Raw genomic sequence first — 27,722 nt, forward strand, 5'->3', positions numbered from 1 at the left:
CACTGCATCTCAGAATAGAATGTCCAAGGGAGAAAAGATAGATTTATCTGCCAGCCTCCTTCTTCCCGTCACTTTCTCCCTTGGTTTAAATCTTCCTCAAATATCTTTTGTGTTTTGACAGCCGGCTTTGTACATTTGAAGACGAAGTATTGGGTATTGGGAAAAGTTGAGTTATGGTGCAGTAATTTTTGAGCATGAGTGACCTTTCCTTTTGACCATTAAATTATAACCTATAGAAGATTGCTCTCCTCTTTGTTACTTTTCACTTCAAGACAAATCCTTAAATCCCAGTAAATATTTATAATTTGTGGATTATGGTAATATAAATGATAGAACAGCAATAGTGACAGCTGTGATGTACCTATCTCCTTACTTATGCTATTAATTTTTACAACAATCCCACAAGGATGGTATTATATTATTATTTGTCTTTTTTCCCTGAAAATGAAGTTGAAGTGAATAGAAATTAATTTGTCTAAAATCACATGTCTTATAAGTTAAAGAGTAAGATTTCAGACCCTATCTGCTGGTTTTATGATTCATATTCTTTGCACATACTCTTACTTTAGGTTCTTAGTTTTATTTTATTTCATTTTTTAATTTAAGTGTAGACGATGGTACTTATAATGTTGTTGTGAGAAGAGAAATTGTTTTTCAAAAAGCGTCATGTGCTCTATGTGTAATGTCTTTATAAATAGTATAGGGACACCACAGGGCTCCCATGAAAAATCTTACTGTGAGTAGGTAACGGAGTAGACGTGAAGATTTATGGTCCAGGTTGGGAGTGTTGAGAAACCTGAAAATAGAAAAGAAAATCATATTCTGCAACCCTATGCAATCAACTGAAAAGTAGGGCTGAAATGACATCGAAACCCATCCTTTACAAATGGCTGCTGGATGACCTCTAAACCCAATAGGAATAAGAAGGAAAACTGCAAAACAAAGGTTTGTTTTTCTCTGTTTAGAATAGAATATGGTTAGCATTGGGAAATGAAGCTGAGAGGTGAACTTTAATATCTTAGAAAAACAAATTGTTCCTTTATATACGAGTATCATACTATGTTGAAAATTTCATTGTGTGCCCATGGAAATATGATCTTCAACCATGTATGAAAAACCCACAAAGTTTTTCCAGGTAGAGATGATCTAAGTCATCATTTGTGTTCTTTATGAGTTCATCTTGATGTTAATAAATACCTTCTTACTTTAAAATACACAATAGATTCCTGCTTAAATATCTATGTTGATTTCATTACATAGAGAGATTAAAATAATGATTAGTATCTATTCCACAGTTTTAAGATGTTTATACATTTCATTTCATTTAAAAATGTTTATACACTGCATTACATTATCTCTGTAGAATTGTCACAGAAATGGCTATATTTTCCCCCAAATCAGTGGTGCGTTTCAGATTGTTTACCTTTTCTCATGATAGAAAATTAAACTGTGATTAAATGTGAATTTCCTCTATGAATACACTGTTTCACTGAGAAATAGTCTGAAAATGAAAGAGAGTCTGTCCTAGAATATTATGGTGCTGATGGTGGTCACGATAGTGGTATGACCTTCACAGAGGGTCTGAGATGTCCAAGATGAGAGCTCCTTACACTTACTCACTGCAACCATTTTTTCTGTTTGACAAGCAGCATGTTAGCAAATATATTTTTGTTATATCATACCTTTTAATCTAATTACTTTTGTCACCTTTTGAGCAATCTTACAGTAGAATATTATTACATTTATGAAGTGTCCAAAGATATTTCCTAAATATTCGAACCACTACGTTTTCTATAAGACATGAATGGTTCAACCAAAAATTGGTATGACAGAAATGGGAAAAGTTGAGGTCTGAATCTGAGGCTGGTCAGATGCTTAAAAATATTTTTAAAACGTGTTTTAAAATATTTAAAAAATATATTTACCTCTCACGTCTTTCTCTACTCACTATGCTCCACAGCTGTCTCCTTACAAGAAAGAGCTAGATGGTAGTGTCAATTTATAAAGTAATTCATGCATAGTCAAAATTAACATTGGAAATCATCTAAATTACTCATAAAGTAAAATGGATTTATATATAGTAAAGTTGTATAGATGATTCATCTCTCTTTGTCAATATTTTATTGAAAATATAAATAAATTGTCTGGTTTCTTTGAGGATGTGGAAAATGCCATCATTACAGAAATGCCTGGCCAACTGAGCATATTTTATTTCAAAGTTAGTGAAAACACTACTAATCACCTGCAGTATTTAAATGTTCTCTCTCTGAAAAATTGCAGTATAGTTGAATTTGTACATACATTTTTTTGGCACCAGTAAAACTCAGTCCCCAGGACAGATAAAAAAGTAGGGATTAAAATAATAGTTCAAATGGCTAACTACTGTTATTTTGCTTTCTTTGAAACTAGAGAGAACTAGAAGTGGAAGGGATCTTAATGTTCTCCTATTTCAACATCTTAATTTTGCAGAAATTAAAACTGAAGTTGTTTTACTTAATTTGGATGAGACCTTTGTTTTTGTAAACATCATTTCATTCAATCCTCACAATAACTCTCTGGGGTGGTAGTAAGTGTCCCACTTAGCTATGACGGATATGATCAGATAGTTCAAGTTTACGTAGCTAGTAAGTAGAAGAATCAGGATCCAAACTAAACACTTTGACCCCTAAGTCCAATATTTTCTCACTATACCATCCTCAGACATTTCTGGGGAAATTGTCTTGGGGAATTGTGATTTGTTTACAATAATTTTGAAATTTTGTATTTTACTTCAATTATAATCTAAAAATGATATATTTGTTGGATAACCTAATGTCTACTAGTACTGACTTAATATTTTAGCACCTAAGGGTGAAAGGAACTCTAAAGAATATAGGAATAGCAGATTTAGGAAACAGCAGCATCTATCTCTTAGTTTGAGGCAGAGCCCCCGAGGAAGAACAGACTGGGAAGAGATTCAGGAGCACAAAAGAGGGCAAAGAATGATGGATTTAGAGCTGAGAGGCAATAAATTGGTAACAGGCACACGTCTTATCAGAGAAGTCTACCCTGACTACACTATCTAAGATAATCTTCCAACTTCAGTGCTTTATGTGTCTTATCACCACTTAGAATACTATACAGATTTTTATTGATCTGTTTAATGCTAGTTTCCCAGCACTGGAATAACAATACAATGTTTGTCATTGCCCTGTCTGCCACACATAGATCTTCAACAAATATTAATGAAACAAAGGATTATTGAAATTGACCTTTTTCACATTTTCTTGTTTTTAAATGTTTCTTCTTTTGTGAGTTGTCTATTTATATCTTTAGCTACTCTTATTTGTTCAACTTTTGTCATTTTTTTGAATGAATTATTTACATATTAAGGGTATCTAACCTTTTTAGCATATGCGGGGAAAATTTTTTATTATAGTTTTACATATTTTTGTTTCTAGATTTTTTTTTTAGTTATTACACCTTGAACTTTTACATGGTCAAATATAATATTCTTCCCTTTTGTAGTTTCTTTCATTGCCTTTAAGCCTATTAACACTTTCCCCATTCTAACTGCAGATATTCCTCATGTGTGTATCTGTTGTTTTTTAAATTACGACATTTAAATTCTTTCTCTAGAATGCATTTTAGCATCTAACATGAAAAGTATATGAAAAGCCTTTTTAAAACTTATATATCTATTTTTCTAATATATTAAACTCTTGTAAATTCAATTAACATTTTGTTAAATATTTATTCATTCAGAAATATTATTTATTTATTTGAAGGTATAATTGACAGAACATTATATTAGTTTCAGATGTACAATGTAATGATTTGATATTTGTATATATTGCAAAATCATGACCGCAATAAGTCTAGTTAACATCTGTCATGATCCATAGTTACAAATTCTTTTTTCTTGTGATGAGAACTTTTAAGATCCACTCTCCTAGCTACTTTCAAATATGCAATACAGTATTATTAACTATAGTCACCGTGCTGTACGTTACATCCCCTTGGCTCATTCATTTTACAACTAGAAATTTGTACCCCTTCACCCATTTTGCCCATCCTTCCACCCCCTGCCTTAGGCAACCACCAATCTGTTTTTTACATCCAAGAGTTCCATTTTTTTTTTTAGATTGCATGTATAAGTGAGATCATATGGTATTTGTCTCTTTCTGCCTGACTTATTTCAGTTAGCATAATGCCCTCAAGGTCTGTCCATGTGGTCACAAATGGCAAGATGTCATTCCTTTTTATGACTGAATAATGTTCCATTGCTATATATATACCACATTTTTTAAAATCTATTTATCCATCAATGTACATTTAGGTAGTTTCCATATCTTAGCTGTTGTAAATAATGTTGCATGAAAATGAGGGTGCATATATCTTTTCAACTTAGTGGTTTCATTTTCTTTGGATGAATATCCATAGGTAGAATTGCTGGATCATGTGATGGTTTTATTTTTAATTTTTGGAGAAACCTTCATACAGTTTTCTATAGTGGCTGCACCAATTTACATTCCGACCAACAATGTACAAGGATTCCTTTTTCTCCACATCCTCACCAACACTTGTTATTTCTTGTCTTCTTTGATCATAGCCATCTTAACAGGTGTGAGGTAATATCTCATTGTGGTTTTGATTTGCATTTCACTGATGATTATTGATGTTGAGCATCTTTTCATGTGCCTATTGGCCATCTCAGAAATATTGTTTATATGCTGGACAAACACAGGGATAATCAACAGCATTGCCTGTTCTTTTTTAAGTTATAAATTAGTGGGTAAAATAGACAGTAGTGAAATATACAGGTACCAGTAAAATTATTTGCTAATCAAGCCTCACCAAATGTCTTTTAAAATTATATCTATATTTTTCTTTTAACCTATTATGTGATGTTAATGGGTTTTTAATAATAAACCATCCTTTTTCCCCTTGATATAAATGCCTCCTTTTCAGTGTTGTCATTGTTTAACATATTATTTGATTTGATTTAGTAGTATTTATTTAAGATTTTATATTTTTAAGTGAGTTTACTTTCTTGGAAGGAGTTTTGTGTGGGAGAGGGAGACAGAAAAACATTATAAAAGGCATAGGGGATAAAATAATAAGCTTGGGGAACTGAAATAGTTAGGTGGTTTAGCAAGCTGTAGCCTTAAGTTGTATTTATATGTGTGTATGTAATGGCAATGGGGCATGAAGTGCTGTGAGACATTACTCCAGTAAGATGATCAGAGGCTGGATCACAGACTTCTATGTCATGGTGTAGAGGTTTTAAGGGTTTTATCAGAGAAGTAATATATTAAGTTTTATGCCTTAGAAAAAGCATTTTAGCAGAATTGTAGGGGACAAATTAGAAGGCTCCAAGTTTTTCAATAATTTAGATTAGAAAATATGAATACTTGAACGATTATTAGAGATGGAACTAAAAGGATGGAAAAGGACATTAAGATAGAACATGTGTACTGCTGAATGTGAAAGTAAATATGGAGTGACAATGAGAGGAGGTCACCAGGGTAACAGAAGGTTTTCATTTGCAGAATGCCGTCCACTCAGATGAGCAATACAGATGAGGAGGAGTTAAGTTATCTTAATAGGGAAGGGAGACAGTGGGCTTGAGTCTGAGATGCCTATGTGATATCTAGGGGGAACTGCCCAGTAGGCATCACAGGTTTGCATTTCAGGGAGGGATACAAACTTGGAGGCATAAAGGTATGACCTGGGGTTATGCAGGTGGTGAAGGTAGCCCCTACACAATATATATTTTGAGAAGAGAAGCAAAGTAGAACAGTGGGGAACTGTATTTACAGAGTAAAGCAGAAGGAGAGAAATGAGATAGAGAAGGAAAAACAAGAGAGATTGGTGTCCTGAAAGCCAAAGGGGTAACAGAGTTTTAAGAAAGAAAGAAGTGATCAGTAGTCTTACTGATGTAAGAACTGGATGCATATGAAGGAAATGAATATCTTACCTAAATTGAGGAAATTGGTGTTTAATTAAAAATTTAATTTGTATTGATGAAGTTTGTTAATTTCATTCATTTACCAGTGTTTAATCAACAGAAAAATCATAAGTCTGAAAATCAAAGCTGTTATGTTGGTTTGATGAAATGTAGTTTAATAACCTTCAACGAAAAAATACCAAATTTCCTGTGGATTCTTTTTTGATCCTTAAAATTTATTATATTACAAAGATTGCCCTCTACTGGATAATAGCTGTACCATCAATCGTATATTGGCTCTCTGAGAACCAAAAGCTACCTGCACTGGTTGTGAGCAAATGAGTGGGAGTGTGGTGGTCAAATTTAAGATGGAAAGGAGATTGAGGTTGAAGTCCTTAAGTGGCTTCCAGGGCATATAGGAACGTCACCCCCACTAGGGGAAGAAAGGGTCTACCTTCCTTGCGATTCCGCCTGATGAGGACTTAAAGTCAAATGCTATTTCCCTGCCATCCTAAGCTTGATTTACTTAAGGCTGCCACAGATACAAGAAATCTATATATTATGATGGAAGTAAAGTGTCTTGAGAAATAGGATCCTTTTTCTTACCTGTACAAAGGCTTCCTAAGGGCCACCAGTCACTTTGTTTTTACTCCAGGTCTGTGACTTAGAAACACAAGGGTTATCTACACATCTCATTTGATTTTAGAAATCTCAAGGAGTGTAAAAGCAGAAGAACGAGAGCTTGTTATGGTTTTCTTTGCCATTACAGGCCCTTTATTTGTAAAGTTGGAATATCTTTCAGTTTTAAAACATCCAACCAAGGCCATTTCCACTATTGTAGTAAAGGCCTACCACAAAGCTGGGCCATTTCAGGGTGTCAATTGTACCTTATTATCTTCAGATATTATCAGCTTAGCACCAGTTATATTTTGTTAAAAGTTAAATGTATTTTAAAAATTATTAAAATATTAAGTGCGTTCAGTAAAAGTCAATCATTACAGATGGTTAGTTAGTGAATGAAATGTAAAAGTCTCCTTAGTCCACTCTTAACTGCAGTCAAATCAATTTCCAAATCTCAGAGGTAAGCACTTTTAAGTTTTGTATAATATCCCAGGAAATTTCCATGCATCTGCAAGAATATTTAGAATAAGAACTTTAATTTGAAGCCCAACTGGTAGCTGAATCAGAAATCGTGGCTTTAATTTTACTAAAACCCTTATTCTAACCCAATCTTAATTGCAATGAGAGACCTAACCCTAAAGTTAAAACTAACCCATTATTTCAGAGTAATGTCAAAATCCCAAGGTATCACTACTTTTCAGAAGCTTTGCTTACCTTTTTCATTTCTTTTCCTCTACTTTTTTCCTTTATCTGGAATGATGGTAAAAACATAATTGAAGGAAAAGAAACTATAATTGACTCTAAAGACAAAAGATTTGGTTCAAAAGTACTAAAAGTAAATATTGTTATTTTTTACACAAATAGGATTTATTACTCAGTCAACAAACATTTATTCAATAGTTGGGTAGGAGGCTATTGTAAGACATTAGGAAGAGAGATGAGGGGTTGGGTAGGAGAATCAAAAGAGCTCTGTGGGACATGTTAAGTGTGAGAAGCACATATGCTGGGTGGGCAGTTTAGAGTGTGTAGGAGAGGCCTGGGTTGAAGACGTAATTTTGAACATCATTAGCCTGTAGATAGTGACCTTCTCTAGGGGATTAATTTTTGTTGTTAGTGCCATGGAGTCGATTCCAATTCCTAGTGCCCCTGTGAACAGCAGAGTGGAACCCTGCCTGGTCTTTTTGCACCATCCTCTCACCTTCCAGCGCTATATCAGACAATGCTCTGCTGCTATTCATGGGATTTTCGTGGCCAATTTTTCTGGAAGTGAGTGGCCAGGTCCTTCTTCTTCTTCCTAGTCTGTCTTAGTCTGGAAGCTTGGCTGAAACCTGTCCCCCATGGGTGACGCTGCTGGTATTTGAAATCCTGGTGGCAGAGCTTTCAGCATCCACAGCAACATGCAGCTGCCACAGTCTGAACCGACAGACAATATAATGATTCGATATTTGTGTACATTGAGAAATGATCACCACGATAAGTCTAGTTAACATCCGTCACCATACGTAGTCACTATTTTTGTTCCTGTGTTGAGAACTTTTAAGATCTACTCTCCTAGCAACTTTCAAATATGCAATACAGTGTTATAAACTATAGTCTGAGGTTACTCCAATTTTTGGAGTCTGGGAAGAGTAGGATTCTATAGCAAAGAAGTCTGGGAAGGAGGAGCTGTCAAATACCGATAAGAGGCAATGTCAAATGCTGAGTAAGAAACGGTCAAGTAAGATAAAGAGAACTGGACATTGGCTTTGGCAACAAGAGGGAATTGCTGACCTTAATGAGAATGATTTCACAGGAGTAGAGGAGATGACAGCTCAAATGGAGAGGGTTGAGGAGAAAATAGGGTAGAGGAAGTGAAGGAATTAATAAATACAACAATTTGAAATTTCCCTGTGAAGGAAAAAATGCAAAAAAAGTTTCTCATGCGAGCAAAAGGAATTGGAGTCCAGAGCACTTGGCTTTGGACAAAGCAAGGACAATTTTTCCACTTGAACAGGAAGGAAGAAAAGAAAAAGAAAAGAAAAATATATGGTACATATGCCCAATCTAGTAGAATAAGAAAGAAGGTCATTAGATAAAGAAAAGATGTTTTGCTCTTTTTGGTTTCACCAAACAATAATTCACATGAATTTTCCCTCTTTGCACATGAATTATTTTTATTGGTGATATTATCCCATTCTCTAGATCAGAGGTCTATGTCAATGTTACATTAAAGAAAAAAAAAAGAGAAATATGTGACAGAGATTGTATGTGGCCCACAAAACGTAAAAAGCATGGAGGCTGTTTTCAACTGTTTTTTTTTTTTTTTTACTATTCTACACAAAACTGCAATCATATCACTTTCTTCAGACATTTTCATACACATAAGTAAATATATCTATTGAACAATTTCCCAGAACCGATGTTGCCAAAGAATATGTATATTTTAAAACTCATCAAGCTGTCCTCCTCAAATTTGCATTAATTTATACTCCCATAAGAAAGAGTGATTGTTTTCTTCATTGACCCTGGGTACTAATAAACTTTAAATCCTTATCAATGTGATTTATGAAAAATGGTAACTTTTCATTGTCTATATCTGCAATTAAGTGTAAAGCTGGGCCTCTTTACATGTTTCATTGATGACTGTATTTACTTTTTTAGTGTCTGATCAGGACTTTTGCCCATCTTTCTTTTTTTTTTTTAAGTTTTTTTTTATTTATTTATTTTTTCCCCCAAAGCCCCAGTAGATAGTTGTATGTCATAGCTGCACATCCTTCTAGTTGCTGTATGTGGGACACGGCCTCAGCATGGCCGGAGAAGCGGTGCGTCGGTGCGCGCCCGGGATCCGAACCCAGGCCGCCAGCAGCGGAGCGCACGCACTTAACCGCTAAGCCACGGGGCCGGCCCTTGCCCATCTTTCTATTGGGTTTTCTTATTTATGTTGCTTTGCAATAAGTCTTGGCATATTGCAGAAAGTATCCCTTTGATGGTCATATAATTTTATTAGGTATCCCTTATCTTTTTTCATATCATTTTTTTATTACTGAGTTATGTGATTAATGTTTATGTTGTTAAATTTATCATTCATTTCCTTCATATTTCTGAGCTGTATTACATAATTGAAGGGTTTTCTCCAAAGAGTAAACATTTAGTCTTCTATTAGGAGGAGAAAAAGGTAGTCCCCTGGGTGCTTAGAATGGAAGAGGGATTATTCTAAACGGTAGACTTTCAACCCATTCTCATTTTTTTATTCCTATTCACACCTACAATTTGAGAAGTACTTGGTGTTACCATTCCTGAGGCTTCCTTGGGTTCTACCTCATGAATCAGCTGCTTCTGAGCCTTCCCACTATTAGTGTTCAACTTTTTCTGTTCCACTAACTCAGTTACCTCTTATCCAATGAGTCTCCAGATTCCAAAGTTTTGAAGCTCCTCCCTTTTATCTCTTTACCCAAGTATTAATGGGGTTCTGGGCGGGAGTGGCAGTAAAAATCTGTATTCAATCCATCACGATAATTCTCCGCTACTCACCCATGGAAAAAATAAATCACCAATAACAATGATCATAGTCCAGACAAATATTGTGTACATTATTTACGTATCTACTCTGGAAATATTTGAACCACAGTACATTTATGTCTTTAATTCTAGATATTAGAAAAATATAGTCCAAAAATCCAAAATACAATAACACATACTGTAATGTTAACCAAATATCCCACAACAAAGTAGAGTAACAAAACAAAAGGAAACAACATTATCAGTAGTTTGTCATTAAGTGATAAGAATGAAACAATAGAAAACCAGGACCAACTCAAGACAACATTGTTGATGCATCTATACCAGTATCTTTCTCTAATATTCCCTAATATTATGTTAATTACTGTGTATGCTTGATAGTCTCAGAATGAATAAATCTTCAAAACATACTGAGATAAAAAGACAAGCTATAGATGGTTTGTACAGTGTGCTAGCATTTACATAAGATTTGAAGATATGAAAAACTGTACTAAATACGTCTAGGGGTACATATGTGGAAAAACGATGTTGCAATATTCATGGGCATGATAAGCAACAAATCCAAGATACAGACAGGAAGAATAAGGGAGACTTACAGGGAGTTTCAAATCTACAAATTATTTTGTTTCTTAAGCTGGCAGGTGAATATATGGATGTTCATTATATTAATCTCTACACCATGTCTGAAATATTTCATAAAAACTAGTATGTACAAAACCTTATCCTTTTTGCCAAAGCTATTAAAATAGTAGTGTGGTATACTATGGGAATAAATAAGGTATTACATGAATAAGGTGCTAGTAGAAGCACTATGGGGAGAGTAGACTAGATAGTTTCCTTACTCTATAAAGGGATACTGTCTCTAATTATCTTTGCTGATTGTCTTAGGAGAAAAGCAATTGTAAGACTATAAATATATTCCTGGTGCCAGGCAACCTGTTGATTTTCTCTAATAAAGATTTAATATGCAGGGCCGGCCCCGTGGCTTAGCAGTTAAGTGCGCGTGCTCCGCTACTGGTGGCCCAGGTTCGGATCCCAGGCGCGCACCAATGCACCGCTTCTCCGGCCATGCTGAGGCCGCGTCCCACATACAGCAAATAGAAGGATGTGCAACTGTGACATACAACTATCTACTGGGGCTTTGGGGAAAAAAAGGAGGAGGATTGGCAATGGATGTTAGCTCAGAGCTGGTCTTCCTCAGCAAAAAGAGGAGGATTAGCATGGATGTTAGCTCAGGGCTGATCTTCCTCACAAAGAAAATAAAATAAAGATTTAATATGCAGAATCACAGTTGTGAGTGGTACCACCATATCATTAAGTTTGCAATTGTCTACAGTTATTGTCCATAAAGCATCTTGCTTTTTCACTAGCAAAATGGACAAGTTAAATAGGGATGTGGACACAATTACCACCTCTGAACTTTTTGTCTTGATTGTAACACAAATTTCTGCAATACCCAAATCATTTGAACTTATTTTGGATTTATGATCTTGTTAGGAGTGAAGGGTAGTTTTAGGGGCTTCCACTTGGCACTTTTTACCATGATAGCTGTTAATCTTTGGGTCAGAGAACAAATGTGGAGATTTTAAGAATTTTTACGTGTATTGATTTCTACTCTGTAGCTTGGACATGGAGAATTAACCATAAGATCAGTCTGCAGTCCTACTGTAGCTAATCTGAGAGGCACTTGGGCCATGACTTCATTGTCTTGACTTTTATAAGTTCCATTCTGATCCACGTACTATGGTGGTATTTCAAGTCTTTGGAGATCAGTATTAGTTTTAAGTCAGTATCTAATAAACCACAAAAAAGTTTTTTCCACTCCTCAGTGTCAGTCACCTTGATAAATGGCCCCAGGTTTCTTTGAGAGAAGGCTTCACGGAATACATTTATGACTGCACTGCTGGGTCCCTTCTCTAGCGATGTGGCCTCCCCTTCAATTGGGGAGGCAAAAATCTATGAATTGGTTTAGGTCCAGTAACTGGGTAAGTGTATGTGAATTATCACTATGGAAACTTTTTTCATGTTTCTGCCAACAGACTTATATATACGTAATATAATACGTATATATTTTTAATTATCAGTGAGATCAGCATCCGGCCCTGTCAGCTCTGGCCTAGAGATGCCGGCCAGAACGGAGCTCTTCAAGAATGCAGGTGCATATCATCATCAGTGCATTTTTTTTTAATGCCTTAGTGAAAAAAAGGATTTCTGAACCCTCTGTTTTAAAAAAATTTGAACACATTTATTCATAAGAGTTACACAAAAGCTTAAAGCACATTATCAACTATGATGACAAAATAATTTATTAGATTCAGCATTACATTTTTATCTATATTTCACAGTTACTAAATTTATTGTTTTTATTACTTTTTAAAATTAAGATATTATCAAATTTAATTGCTGAAAGAGAATATATTCAATAGAAGACTTTTTCAAACATGTGTGAACTGATAAAGCAAGACCCGAAATTTTTACAGTAATTTTGTTTTTAAGTGGAGTCAGGTTGCTCTTGAGAAGAAACAGCGGCATTAAACAATGTTCTATCTTATTTCTGTTGGGCATTTGCAGGTAGCCGGGCAGCTTTCTATCATGTCTTTTGTATCACAGCCGTGTTTTCTGACCAAGTTGTCACAATTCGAGTACTTATTCACATGCATGCAGGGATTGGCTAAAATGAAATAAAAGGCAAATAAAATGCTGCTTCTTGGATTAAACTATTAGTTATCCAAAACTATATTATCTCAGGGAAAATCCATTTACTCTCTATTCTATTATTCAAAGCTCACAGCATACATAAGAGTAATAGTCTTAAACGGCTTAACAGACATACCTGATGGAGCAGATGTAGAGTTTACACACTCAGAGCTTTATGAAATCAAATAAATTTCCCTATCCTGTACCAATAAGATGCACAGTAACCGAAATAAATTCAATTACCAATATATTTCAGGTGCTACTTATTTAGCCCAGTGTGTATGTATGTGTGTGCGTCTGTGTGCTGTCATGTCTGCTTGCGTGATGAATGGATTATACAAAGGCACAAGGGTACCAAACAGGGAAGACAAATCCAGCCTCCATTCCATTCAACAAACCACACGAAGGAATATCGTCCTCTGTTAGCACTGGCTCTGGTGCGTGTATTTACGTGTGTATGTGGTGTCTGGGGATTAACAGAAGACTAGCTGGAACCTTCAACATTTTCTTAAAATAGCCCCAAATTCTTCTTTTCAGGTGCCTGCTTCCAATGAAATGCAGCTGTTAGGGAGAAATCAAGTGATGTAGTTGGCAGAGTGTGTGTGAGTTGTGAGTGTGTGAGTGTGTGTGTGTGAGAGAGAGAGAGAGAGAGAGAGAGAGGGAAGTGGTGGCCATACTGTGGAGCACAACATTAAGTTTCTCTTTCTTATATTCCCTTTTTTTTTTAGGGGCAGAAGCAAATCAGGCCTGACCCTATCCAAGACTGTAGAGTCGGTTAGTTTCTATACTTTTGCCTTTTCCCTCCCTGAGAAAAAGAAGGCGCTAGCTGACTAGAAGGACTTAAAGGGAAACTTCATCTCCACTATGGCTTGGGTTAACTTTGCTCTGCATGATTACCTCCATGCCCATCTTATTTTAGTCATCACTACTCTCAAATGGTAGCTGAACTTACCATTTCATTTTTAGATCTGTGTTTATTGCTGAGATCAAAAACACTGAAGTAGGAAAAGGAGGATCCAGAAGCAGAATGGGGACATACATACGTCAGGATAGAATCTGAGACTGCCATCCTCAGTAAGGTCATTGCCCATGTGGACATCACCACGTAAAGATGCAGAATGGATATTACTTACTGCAAAGCCCATCATCACAATGATGAGGGCAGTCTCCACACGGTTCTCCTTTTTTATATGGGGTCTTCATGGTTTTCACATAGTTTCCCCTGGCAATGGAATTTTTGAAGACAGAATTAGTGACAACATTAAGGAATATGTGATCATGCCATGTGAGTGGAATATATAGCAAGAGTCACAGGAGCTTAGAAAAGGGAGGGAGAAATTTCTGAAAGATGGACACAAAGACAATTTCAAGGTAAATTGGTAGTATTTAACTAGATGCAGAAGAAAGGAGATAGTGTTCTTTCTCCTACTTTATTGCCTTTACTCCCACTGCCTTTACAGGGGACCAAAGGCATATGTAGCCGGAAGACAGGTTTGTAGTAAGGTTCCTAAGAATTTTTTGTATTAGCATCTCACAGAATAAGATGTTTTATTAGATGAATTGCTTTCATTGAGAATCTGTTTTGTGCCATGAACTATGGTAGGTACTTAACATAGCTTATCATATTTAATCCTTAGAAAACCCCTACAAGAAATGTATTGCTACTGCCTCTTTATAGATAAGAAAAAAGGAGCTCCAAGTTGTTAAGTTATTGGTGAACTGAAGGCCACACAACTAGTAAGTGGCAGAGCCAATGTTTGTACTTGAACCTTGTGGACCACAGAGCCCATTCTCTATACACCATGTTATTGATATCCCCATGTCTTTATCATCCCTTAGAATGCACTGCTTGTTGTTTCCTGTCTTTCCCAATTCTCTCTATTCTTTAAGACCCACCTTCAAAGCTCTCCATGAAGCTACTCTATAACCTCAGATTGATGAAAGGGGTTGGATTATAGCTCAAGGCGCAGGCCACTTGGCCTATCATATGCCAAAAATGATCCCTTGTACTGTACTTACCCGGGGCAATATTGGCAAACATAGTAATACTTCAAGTTCTTATGTGGACAGTAGGCTAACGCACAGCCAAGCTGGTGGGAAGTGGGCCAAACAACCTGGAAGTGAAAAGTTTAAAAAGTCATTTTAATTAAATTTATAGTGTCCACACTGTTCGCTTTTTTGTTTCTAAATTGCTTAATAGAAGTTATCAATGACGGGAATTTTAAAAGCTGAAAAATATTGGCTTCAGATTTTTTAAATTTCCATTTAAACTTGATGATTATTCTTTTTAAATATGTCTTCCAACTAGGGGGCTTCATTTAACATCAAAGGAAGCTTTATGCATTCATGATATCTTTCTTATAACAATGAATCATCCCCAAATTCATAAATATGTAGACAATGGGGTGTTGGGCAATGAGGGTAAAGTCACCCAAAAGCAATTTGATTTTTGCAGGAAAAATAAGAAAAAATCTTGTTGTCCTTGTGTTTTAGTGCAGATAATCTCAGGTGTCCCAATATAACTTTTCTTTAGTTTTTATATAATACAAAAAATGATTTATTCAACAATTTTAACAATTACATATATAAGAGTATATCATATAAAAATAATATATATATTATTTTTCTCCTTAGCATTTTGTCCTGTGACTGGCCCAGAGAAAAGAGCTCAAGACTTTCGTATAAAGGTCATATAAAGTGTTGCTTAAATATAATTGAAGTCATTTCATCACTTTATTTCCAGAACTATCATTTAAAAGAATCCATTGTGGTAAATCAAGATCACAGTGACCAGATGAGTGTTTGTGGGTATCCAAGAGATAATAGATTGATGCTTATATATATTAATGGGTAGCACATACTTTATAACGTAGGGCAGTTTCATGCTCACATATAGATTGCATAGTTCAGACGTGTGCTTGGCATTTCCAGGATAAACTGAGGAGAAAAAGTAATTCTGGGGTGGTAGAGGACAAAACACATTAAGCTTTTGTCATTTCATTTTTACCTGGGTGTAATGGCCTATTTTAGCATTTGCTCGAGTACGTCCAAATCCATATTTAAAGTATTTAAGTTCCTTGTAAAAATAATAGATTGCATCTGGCCATGATTTGATACGACTGGAGATGAGTATATTCTCCCCGCAGCCAGCAACTAACAATTAGAAAAAACAATGAACCAATAGTTAAACCAGTACTTGTGAAGAATTCTCATTGAAAACTATTAAAATATTATACTTTAGTTTTTGTGATCAATATCACCTCCCAAGGATGTGCAGTCATCTTTCACTGACTGACCTATGAGAGATATCTAATTTCAAAAGCTCGGCTCTGTGAATTGAAGTCACTTTTTCTGCCATCTATGAATAGCTCTTTTTTAAAGGTAAACAATAATTCATTTTCAAAGTGATTATGATGTAGCTTGACGCAATCACAGTCATCATTTTGGTAACACTAGTAAACTGATAAACACTGTCAATTGGCAAGTATTTTTTATCTGCTATGCCTTCATAATATGCATATAGGGGATATTAAAAAAAGTTTCAGACATAATTTTAATCCTTGGCGCTTCAGCTGAGGACATAAGGGGAGCTCATGTGAAGCAGACAGCAAAGAGATCAGACAGAAGATGGGATGTCCAGTGGGAAAATGATGACATTAAAGCCATGGATGCAGGAGTGACAACGGCATGTGTGTGATGATGAGGAGGCTGACCAGATACTAGTAAAATTGAGTAAGACAGGTCGGAGTAGAATGCACAGGCAGAGTGGAGTGAACTGAGGCCTTTGGAAGTTGGGTAGAGATTCAGTTCTCCATTAACACCATTTACACTTATGTTCTGAAAAGTTATACTAAAAGAAATAATTATTTTCACCAGAAACTTGTGGTCTGGTAACTTTGACCACACTGCATTAAGTGGGAGATTTTTTAGATTTCAAGAATAACCTTGGCATGTGGCTAAATAAAGATCATGAGTATCTAAATTGACTTAACTTAGGAAATAAATACTTAAAACAATTTTTTTGTTGTTTTCCTCTCTCATAGCTTTTGCCTTTGACCATTAACTCAGATCCATTTTACCTATTTGTCTTGGAGTAGCAGGAGTAATGAGATTTTAGGACAAGAGTTTAAAAAAAGAGAGGGAAGGACAGTAAGAAGGGAAGCAAGGTATGTGTGCGCAGGGATGTGTGATAAAGTTAAAACCAACCAACAAAAACTAGATCAGCATTCCCAAGCTGCCATGTCTGTCTACTTCACTGATTTTTAGTTAATTTTTAGTTTTTATAAAATGACACATTATTCATTGGAGAAGTTTGACTTACAGCTAATTTTTCGTTTAGATGAAGAACTATGAGCCATGGTGCATTTCTTTGCCCACTTTTCAGCATTCTTTGCAGCTTCGTGATTCCATGTCTTGAAATAAACAAAAAACATTTGGAAATGAAAATAGGAAGCTTTCATGAGATAATGGGGATGTAGATGATTACATTTAAAACAAATGCCTATTTGATGAATTATTTTCCAGTTATTTCTTATTTTTCCATTATTCTTACAAAAGATACATTTCTTGCTTTCCTAAATGATTAATTACCAGGAAGTATCTTTCTATATGGGGTCACAGATTAAATATTTTAGGAAAAAAAATAGCCATCCAGCTTCTTAGCAGCAAAATAAACATTTCAAAACCAAGGCATGCTCTTTAGATAGACAATCACAGGTGATAATTTTTTTCCTTCTTTTTTTACTAGCTTGGGGCTATGGCATTTAATTAGAAATGAGACTAAGTAAGTGCTGTTTTTTCCCCCAAAACGTCTATTGCATTTGCAGTAGTCTTCATACATTAATATACTGTCAGAGGCTATAGCAAGCATTGGTCAGTTTGTGTTGTACTAAATGAAATGTAACAGTGTGAAGGACAAAATGTATGGAAAAATAAATGCTCGCACTTATCTCATATACAAAAATACAAAAAAACTAGGAAAATCAAGGCAAACAGGGATTTGGTATTATAATTCAGACAAGTTACGCGAAGCTTGCTAGACATTATTGTTTTATTTTTATTTTTTTCTCAGTAATCTTTTTATTTCCACTCTAGAATTTTATAAAGCAGAACCCACATTAAGAATATACTGGGATTTTTTTTAACATAACATGCACAAAATTAAAATAACTCAGAGAAATTTTCTAAGTTTTGACACAAGTCACAGGAAAAAGTCGCGTTTAATTAATTTTTCTTTGAAAGCAATGTCTTTTCTTTTTTGGTAATTCAAATGTCTCCAAATCAGCATACTTTTTATCAATCCTCAATTTTACAATATTAAATGACTAAAAGGGTTTGATTCTTTGCCATTAATCATGGCTAACATTTATTGAGTGCTTGCCCACGTACCAGCTATAATTCTGTGAGGTAAGTACTATCATTATCCCATTTTACATGTCCAGAAAAAGACTGAGAAAGGTTATATGGCCTGCCTAAGGTCACACAGCATCTCAATGGCAGAGCCAGGACTTGTACCTTGATTAGTTTCATTCCTAAACAACTACGCTACAAATAGTACTGCTTGTACTATAATGCAGCATTCTAGTATTTATTTAGGAGACTAAAAGAGGGATTCTACATATGTCCATTCTTTATAAAAATAACATGTCTACTAACAGCCACTATTGGTGTGTAACTGAAAAAAAATGATGACTGCTTTACAATCTTTACAATGAACATTCAAAAACAGCTATCTTTTAAAAGACACATTCACGGAAGGGTGTGCTGGGCTCTCTTGGGAGCACTGCTATTAGAAGAGTTAACTGAGAAGGTCTAAATTTAAGACTTAAGAATCACTGTTGTAAGGCTCCCTCCCATCGAGGTTGGAGAGACCAGTGAACAGGACGCTATAACACAGGGTGGGTAGGGCTCCTCAACAGGAAGAGATCTGGCTAAGAATTTTCATCCCTGAGTGCAACAGCTTCTTTGCAGCTTTATAATAAACGGTTTCTGGTTTGTTGTAAAGCACAGCGTTAGTACACATGAGTTTGAAGTTATCCTTTAGTTTTTCTATGGACTGGTAGTCATTGCTCTGGATCTTTCCTTTCACGGTACTAAAATCCACTGGGTGTTTAACGATCAAGGAGTTGCCACGGGGAGCAATAAAATCAGTCACAAGAAATGACAAGAAAGCACTGGGGTCTCTTCTCTGTCATTGTCTCATCAGTGGATTCAAAACTTCTTGAAGGGCTGTCTGTTCCACTGGTTTGGCTCAAGAGCTTGCGGGTCTTCTCAGGAGGCAAGTCTTTTCTTCCCGGGGACTGACACTGGAGCTCTTTTTCGGCCTCATTCTTCGCACGGTCCGGATCTCGCTTCTTTTTACCCTCTTTCACTCATCTTCGTTTTCTCCCCTTCCTCTGGAACCTGCTTCTCTCCTTTCTTTCTCTTTTTCCGCTTTCTGTCCTGGTGTTTGTCGCATCGTTTTTATCTTGCAAGAGGCTTGACTCGCGCCCGGAGCTGCCCGGGGAGAGCTCGGTGACTGCGCTCCCTCCCACTTTGAGGACGAGCTTCAGGGGCTGCTCTGCGTACTCCTCGTCCAGGTGTGTGTCTCACCTGTGCTTCTCCTGCTTCTCGCCCAGGTCCCACCGGGCCCGCCCCCGCGCCCGGCCCAGGCCCTGCGGCGCCACCTCCGGTCCGCGCGGAGGGCGGGAGCGGCCCGGGAGACCCCGCGCTGCGAGGCAGCTAGACATTACTTTAAAGGAAGAAAAAACAAGTTCCGATCCAGGATGAGAGGAAACGCTCAGAATAGAGCAGACTTATCTATCTTTGGGAAGGCAATGTCAATTTCTTATTATGGTCGAGAGGTATTTATTCTCTACATTTGGCCCAAGTGAAGCTAAACTAAGGCTCAGTAGAAAAATTCCTTCTTATAGCCTAGATTGAGCACCAACTGTCATAGAGTCTCAGAAATGGAATGAACTAGAAAGATAACAGATTCTACTTCCCATTTATTATAGAAATCCCCTCCAAAAAATACTCATTTTTCGGATAATTGAAATATATGCTCAGTACCTTTTAAGACAGCTCATTGTAGCACTACTTGCTAAATAGATTTTTTTAATCTATTGAGGTATAGTATGGCTTCCAAATACCTATGATTTGTTGATTCTAGCTCAGCCCTTTGAGAAAATTCAGAACAAATCTAATTCATTTGTCATGTGATGACACTTTAAATACTTGAATTGGGAAGAGAAACAGGGACTAATTTTTATTTTGTATCCTCTATGTCCCTGGCATTTTATTCACATTAATATTTCTCTAATACTCCTCACAAAGATGGAGCAAAGTTTAAATTATCATTTCCGCTAATAGCCAAGAAAGTTGAGGCTCTTCCAGATTAAGTAATTAGCCTAGAGTCAACTATGATATCCTCCCGGGATATTCTTTATTTAGTTCAAATATCTCCTATTGCATGGTGTTTTGGTTTCCAGGCTCCACACCATGCTAATCAACATCTCCTGTATATGCTCCTTCTATTAATGTGTTGTCCAAATCTGTACAGTGGGACTCCCATTTTCCAGACCTATGCACCATATTTTATTATATAGTTTGTTTTAATTTGCAGTTTGGCATCTAATCATTCAAGTTATGTAATTAATAGGGTTTCTTCTACGTCGTCTGCCCATTCCTTATACCTCCATGCTCCACTGATAGTCAACATGTTCTTCAGTTCAAATGCAGTATGCTGCATTTAACTACCAGCCAATATGTCAACTTTCTAGTGAAATAACAGATTAGAGTATTTTACGTATGTAGATCCTGGTTTAATGTCCATTGCTAAATGGTCAAATGCTAGTTGATGATGATCCATCAACAAGACATGACTTACCATTTTGAGCATGTTGGAAGCAGTGGGTTTTACCATCCTTCTCATGTCATTGTGCGTATTAATAATCTCCATTTGGATTGATAGATGATGAGTCGATAAAGAGGAAACTGAGATATTTGACTTTAAAATGAAGCAAAAAGTTAGTGAGGACAATGTTACAATATTGAAAATCAAAGTAATAGAACTACAATTGCTTTGTTTCAATGTGGAAGTTAATAAAAATGTTTAGTTTTGTGTTCTCCAACTTTAGCATCAAACTCACCTACACGGCTTGTTAAAATACAGATTATGGGGCTCCACCTCCAGAGTTTCTGATTCAGGAAGCCTGGGTGGGGCCAGAGAATTTGCATTTCCAACAAGTTCTCAGGGACCATGCTTTAAGAATCAATAAATAGTCTAACTCATAAAATTGTTGTGGGGAATTTGGGCTTGTCCTTTTGAATATCACCATTTTATGCCTTCAACAATAGATTAATTTGATCTATAAGACCTATTTACACATGATCCTATCTCATAACATGCAAGAATTTAAAGCCCTCATCATCAGCCTAATTAGTACCAGAAAATTCCAATAGAACAAAAAATAGTTCCAACCTTTTACTCAAAATAGAGTTTGAGCCATATGATATTCAGCAAGAAATATCTACACAAAATACAGAGAATTTCAAGCTTAAAAAGAAATAGTGAAATATAAGAAGGCTATAGTATATCCAGACGTTATTTAGATTAAAAAATATGAGTGGCATTCTGGGGTGTGTCTGCCTGCTACATTGAGTATCTTATAAAGATTATGAGTTGTGTGCATACTTATATTTAAACCAACCTCAGAAATTGTCGATTGTCCTTTTCTGTCTTAATAAGAGCGTTATTAGAAGGCAATATATTTTTAAAAAATGGAAAAATTACTCATGAAAAATTATGGACTATTGAACCTGAAAGAAACCTCAGAAATCATTTAGTAGACGCTGTGCTGGTTCTTCTCTATTTGCTGTACCGCCCAACCTGCGTACTGTCTGTCGTTCTCTGCCCCGCCCTGTGGCCTGAAGCTGACTCTTCTGGCCTGCACCACCTGGGCTCCCTCATCTCAGGGTTTCTGGATGGATTGAGTCAGAGGGAGGCACTGGTAGGAAAATAGAGGGTTGGGAGTGGGTAGCATCAGGGGATTTCTTGCCAGTCCCCTTCCTACTTTTGCACTCCATCTCTGGGAGTAGATACCTCCATTCTTGATCTCACAGTTTTGACTCCAAACTCTATAACATTATTTCCTCCTTCAGTCCCTCAGGCCTAGCAGTGGGAAGGCTTTCCACTGCCGCTGATCTCTTTTTTCCTTTAACCCTGTTCCTTCCTCTGTAAATATCACCTCATTAAAGCCCATTCATTTCAAACATTTGTCTTGAAAAAAGAAATAGTAATTATGTGACATGATGGAGGTGTTAGCTAAAGCCTTGGCGGCAATCATTTGCAATACATAAGTGAAACCGCTCCGTAATGGACATTACTCAGAATAAATGGCTACATTGACTAAAACTCTATGCCCATTTTATAGACGAGGACCCTGGAAATTAAACATGTTAAAAATCTCCTATCTAAACTTACAAAACCAGTGAGCAAAAAAGCCAAAACGTGAACAAATTCTTTTGACACAAAATAAATCCTAGAGTCTTTCCTAGAATGCAATGATCACTTAGGAAATAGCACTTCTAAACTTTAGCTAAAATTCTTCTTCCCATGTCTTGATACTAATCTACCTACATGGTTGGCAAAGATGGTATCTAACTATGGAAAACTTGTTTTTCCTTATCTTCTTTTGAGAAATATGGAAGACACTTTCTTCTTTTTGTTTTCCTCAAATAACTTTCCAGTCTGTTAAAAGCGTCAGTTCTTTAGAAGTCCAACACACTATCCTTTTAAATAAATACAGACATCAAGTTATAATAATCACTAAGCTTCAAGGGTATAAAATTACCTTACGGGTACACAGCCTAACCTACTTGTTCTTATAGTCAAGGAGGGTAAGAGGAAGTAGAAACTTACAGGACAGATCTTTCATTTCTGGATTGAGTTTCCTTTTTTGGCAAGGAGAGGGAAATGTGTTACTTTTCTAAAAGCTGGTATCTTTCTCTAATTGCTCATTTTCCACTTGCTTCTCAACCTACTGTGCTCCTTCTTTTGGCCCTTGCCAAGACCATCACAACCTCATCAGTGGTAAACATAATGGAAACTTTTCATTCCTTATATCACTTGTCACAGTAGCATTGGGAAATGCTGCATGCACCTTTCTTCTTGAATCACTTTCCCCTGGGCTTTGTGATGTTCCTATTTCTTCTTCTTTCTCAGTATCCTTTCTTTTCAGCTTAGCTTCCTTTGGCTCACCCTTAAATCTTGGTATTCTTCAGTGTACTTTCCTAGGACCCTTTCCCTTTTCACTTTATACATTTTCCACTTTTGCAGTTTCAGTGCCACTTACATGCTGATGATCCCCAAACCTCTATCTCCAGCTCAGAGCTCATTCATGCCTCACCTGAAACCTACCTGCCCCAGATGAATCCATCCTTGGCTCATCTCAGTGCCTAAGCATCATCAGGTGCCCCCTATTCTAGTGAATGGCATCGCCAGCCACCCAGTGATACAAACCAGATGTTGCCACCCTCTCCTCACATCTTATGTCTAACCAATCTCTAAGTCCTGTAGCTTCTACTTTGGAAGTAGAGCCTCATTCCCATAATCAAGTACAGGCCACTGTCAAAGTTTTTCACCTACATTACTGAGCAAGTTCCCAACTTGTCTCCTTGCCTCCTGTCTTGCCGCCTGCCACAGGATAGGGTGATCTTTCCGAAATGCAAATCCAACTGTGTCACTCTCTCATTCAAACACTTCCTTTTTGCTTAGGGCTCATAAGACTGGAGCCTCTTCCTACTACTCCAGCCTCGTCCCACAGTTCATCAATTCTAACACCACCAAACGTGACGTTCTCTTACTTCTTCCTGCTCTCAACTGGCTTCTGCTCAAACTCTCGTACTCTCTCTCTCATCCATTACACTTCAGACCTGATGTAAACTTTTCCTCAAATACTTGCCCTTCTCCATCTCTAACTTCTCTCTTCACTGGTCTAAATCCTACTAATTGTATTATCATGAGGACTAAATGAGATGATAAATACAGAGTGCTTAGAATTTTTTAAAAATAGCAAATGTTCAGTAATAATATTCTTTGAAACTCCATATTTGCTTTCACAATGTACTTTTCATACTTTTCAAATTGCCTGTTGACTCATAAGTCCTCTACTACTCTGAAGTGTTATGTGGGCAGTTCCATGTTAATCTTATTTATCGCTCTATCCCTAGCATTTACCACAATGTCTGGTATGGTATGTCTGGTATAGTAGATACTAAATAAGTGGTTGTTGAATTGAACTAAATTGAAATGGGTTGAGTTAAACTTTGGAAGCCAAAATTATAGTTGTGTTTTTGAACTGTTTTTGTTTAGGGCTTTGTAACAGCAAATACATACTTTTGTGGGTCTAGAAACTAAATCTTCAAGCGTATGTTAAATTCTTCAACTGAATAACTTACTCATGATAAAAATGAATTTCTGTAAGGCAAGTGGTGAGTTAATTTATGCTTCTGATTCATGCTATACTTCACATCCGATGCTCATTGCTGACCCACTGTCTATTGCTCAGTAGTGTTAATCGGTAAAAAAGTTACTGATTACTGTAAAGATACGCATTGGTGAGAACCAAGTGCATTATATGACCAGAGAATGTTTCGTTTTGCTCCGCATCCCAGGAGATTTGCAACTATCATCTTTGTCTGTATAACATTCACTGTGAGGTATCGGTAAGGCAGCGCTATTAGTAGAGCTTAAAATCTATCTTATAAGTCAGATCCTTACCATTCCTGCAGCATGTTGCAGCAGTATCATGAAGCATATGCCAACCAACACCATTGTCCCTGAGAAGAAATGAAGCATTTATGAGATTTATCAGTACGTAAAAACAGCTTACTTTATGAAAAATATTATTACAATTTTAAGGAATGGACTCATATAACTTTTTGTGGAATTTGCAACTTTTTTATGAGAACAGATTTTCTTGGTCACATGGATAGTTTTTCTTAATAAAAATCAACCTCATCCTTTAGCTAAAAATGCAGGCTTCACTCTGGTGTTACCCATTCCTAGGTTGGAACTTAGGAATATAGAAGCAATTTTTCTTAATACCTTTAAAAGGACAAGAATTTGAGACCTAATCAAAGATGAAAAGTAAAATTTTGATCTGTAATAATTCATATCACTGATGAGCATCTCCAATTGTAAGGAAATTAGTTTAAAACCTTGTTTTAAAAAATTTCTCTCTTGATCATGATAATCTTTAATGTACCACTGGAAAAAGGCAAGTTGCAGATTGGCAAGATTGTACACCAAAGTGATAACAGCGGATATCTGCAAAGAATGATGGATTTATAGTTCCATTACACTCTTACTCTTAGTTCATATAATTCTCTACTATTATTATTATTATTAAACAATTGCCAAGTGTTAATTTTATAATAATTCTCTTTTATTTTAAAAGTTACTTCTTAAAACACCTTTTTTCGGGCCGGCCCCATGGCTTAGCGGTTAAGTGCGTGCGCTCCACTGCTAGCGGCCCGGTTTCGGATCCCGGGCGCATACCGACTCACTGCTTCTCCGGCCATGCTGAGGCCGCGTCCCACATACAGCAACTAGAAGGACGTGCAGCTATGACATACAACTATCTACTGGGGCTTTGGGGGAAAATAAATAAATAAATAAATAAATAAATAAATAAATAAATAAAAAAAGGAGGTGGAATTTACTTTAAAAAAAAAAAAACAACATCTTTTTTCCATTACATTTTGCACTAATTCTTCTTTATGACCATTAGCTACTAAAGTTGCCTATCATTGTCCCATTAGGGCTCCTGTTTGAAAAGTTGGACAGCCTGCGTCCTTCAATCAATTGATGTATGACATGGTTTTGAGTATCCTCAGTTCCCTGGTAGCTTTGCCCTGAGGGTACTACAGTTTATCTCTACTCTCCATTAAAAAGTGTTACGTCAAATACAAACACAATATTCCATGAATGATTCATCTTTTGCTTTATTTGGTATATTGGACCAAGGCAATGCTGAAAAAATATTTGAAATAAATCCTAATAATTAATACACTCCCATCTACTAGTAGTAAAGTTGATAATAAAGTTAAAGACTATAAAAGTTTTTCCTTCCACCATAGATAGCTCTTACTATTAAATAATGCAGCAAATGTTTTACCTGAGATGAGCAGATGGGAAGGACAGGGTGTTTCTATGTCCAAAGAGAGGCGAACTTATTTTGTTCTTCAGCACAGCAGTATATGTATGGAACACAAATCACTTCTCTTTCCTGTTTGGTTACTCTAAATTGTGCAAGGCAGTAGTAATATGCTATGGTGAAAACCTCCCCTTAAAGATCTTATCACCAGCTTCAGTGCTAAATAAGTCCATTATTGAATTCTAAAGAAGAATTCAGTTAATAATTGCAATTCTTCTATAATTAGGTTTAATAGTCTTAGTAATGATGGGTTAGGGAAGGCTTAAGCTTGACTAAAATGGTCTAGAGAGTGTAATACAATTTAGCTCGGTAGAAATGTATGTATTTTTTTCTCAATAGCATTCCATGGAATTACTCACTAATTAACATTCAGTAAACTGTCCTTGTGTAGTCTAAGGATTATATAATACATATTAAAAAAAATCCCACATTATGTTCCCATATTAAAATTAATCGTACGATCTAATATGAGATTTAATGAACATAGGAAATTAATTTTACCTTATTTTTATTATCAAATGCCACCATATTAAAATAATATGTTCTAATAATTTTCTAGAAATATAGTATCACAATTTACTGAAAGAAAAGATCTCTCAAATACATCAAAAGGGGAAAAATGAGTTTTACATATGTAATAAATTTGTTCTGAAAACTGTTAATTTCTCATGCATTCATTAAAAAATAGTTTTCCTCCAAGACAGCATTAATTTAGGTTGGAAAGGCAGCCACATAGTGTTTTAGGGGGTGGACTCTGGAGCCAGTCACCCTTGTTCCTATCCCAACTTCACCACTCACTAGCTGAGAAAACTTAAGCAAGTGATACAGTTTCTTTGTGCCTCAATTTTCTCACCTGCAAAATGGGGTAATATTAATAACCATGAGCAGTTAGGGTTATTATTAAATGTTAATTCATTTAAAACACTTAGCACTTGCAATATTGTAGCCACTTAGTGATTGTTATTATTATATTTCACTAATTTTTAATTAATTAATTAGTAACACTGGACAAAGCAAGATACTATGGAGTATAGAAAGAAGTATATGTAGAAGAAGTGATAGCAACCTGGTGGCATAAGATGTTCCTCCTTAATGCCCCTTTTTAATCAACAAATTAGACAACTATACATAAACAAAGGCACCTTTGTGGGTATTTTGGGACCTAGGACTTTACTCCAAGAGTCCAGTGAGGAATTTCACTTACCAGAGCAGCTGGTAAGATACAGACAAGCAAGCCTCCGTCTGCTCCGTCTGAGTTCTGGAACTAGTGGAGCCAGCAAAACTGCCTAGACTCCTCTTGCCACCTGTGGGCAAAAACTCAGGTGACTTTTATGCCTGAGCAGGCACTCACGCGTGAGAGAGAACACGTAGAAGTCTAGCCTTCCCGAAGGGAGACTCCAGCACAACACTGGAGGAAAAAAAGAAGGAATGTGGTCACAGTGGAGTTGGTAAGAGAAACTTTCCTGGCACCACCCTTCCCCCAAGGAAACACTGTAGGGGGCTGATTTATCCAGCAGAGGTGATCTCTCCTGCAGGGGAAAAGGAACGTGTGTGTGACAGGTTCCCGCCTACCCCAGGTGGGCGGAAAGCAGCTGGAGAAACCTATTTCTACCCCCAGCACCTGGAGTGGTGATGTGGGAGCTTTTGCCTGCAGGGAGAGAGGACATTGGGAAAGAGGCAGATAAGAATTTCAAAGGGTGTTAAAGGGATTGTGCTCAGCAGAAAGTCTACCCACAAACCTCTGGGGGTGCCATCCCTGGAGATCTCACTACCAGGTC

At 36.4% G+C, this 27,722-nt stretch overlaps 1 protein-coding gene across 1 annotated transcript; it reads right to left on the reverse strand.

Annotated features, from left to right (window-relative positions):
- Positions 1-12,330: 12,330 nt before the first annotated feature.
- LOC147915719 (serotriflin-like) lies at positions 12,331-27,273 on the reverse strand. The gene is made up of 8 exons (XM_087437880.1): positions 27,149-27,273; positions 24,507-24,565; positions 20,613-20,732; positions 17,067-17,157; positions 15,753-15,898; positions 14,765-14,859; positions 13,879-13,967; positions 12,331-12,719 (listed from the first exon to the last, which is right to left on the reverse strand). Exons 2-8 carry the CDS (start codon positions 24,558-24,560, stop codon positions 12,592-12,594), a joined length of 723 nt encoding a protein of 240 aa, XP_087294006.1. The 5' UTR covers positions 24,561-24,565; positions 27,149-27,273; the 3' UTR covers positions 12,331-12,591.
- Positions 27,274-27,722: the final 449 nt, after the last annotated feature.

This window comes from Ceratotherium simum, chromosome 13, assembly GCF_057802395.1.
Source record: "Ceratotherium simum simum isolate JZ-2026a chromosome 13, ASM5780239v1, whole genome shotgun sequence".
NCBI lineage: Eukaryota > Metazoa > Chordata > Mammalia > Perissodactyla > Rhinocerotidae > Ceratotherium > Ceratotherium simum.

Bases quoted from the DNA above. Each gene is read 5' to 3' on its own strand.
- LOC147915719 (XM_087437880.1), bottom strand. From the start codon at position 24,560: ATGGTGTTGGTTGGCATATGCTTCATGATACTGCTGCAACATGCTGCA. The intron at 20,733-24,506 runs GTAAGGATCTGA...TTCATTTTAAAG, and splicing joins TGCAACATGCTGCAGGAATG to TCAAATATCTCAGTTTCCTC. The intron at 12,720-13,878 runs GTAAGTAATATC...ATTTCATTTTAG, and splicing joins TTGTGATGATGGGCTTTGCA to CCAATCCCTGCATGCATGTG.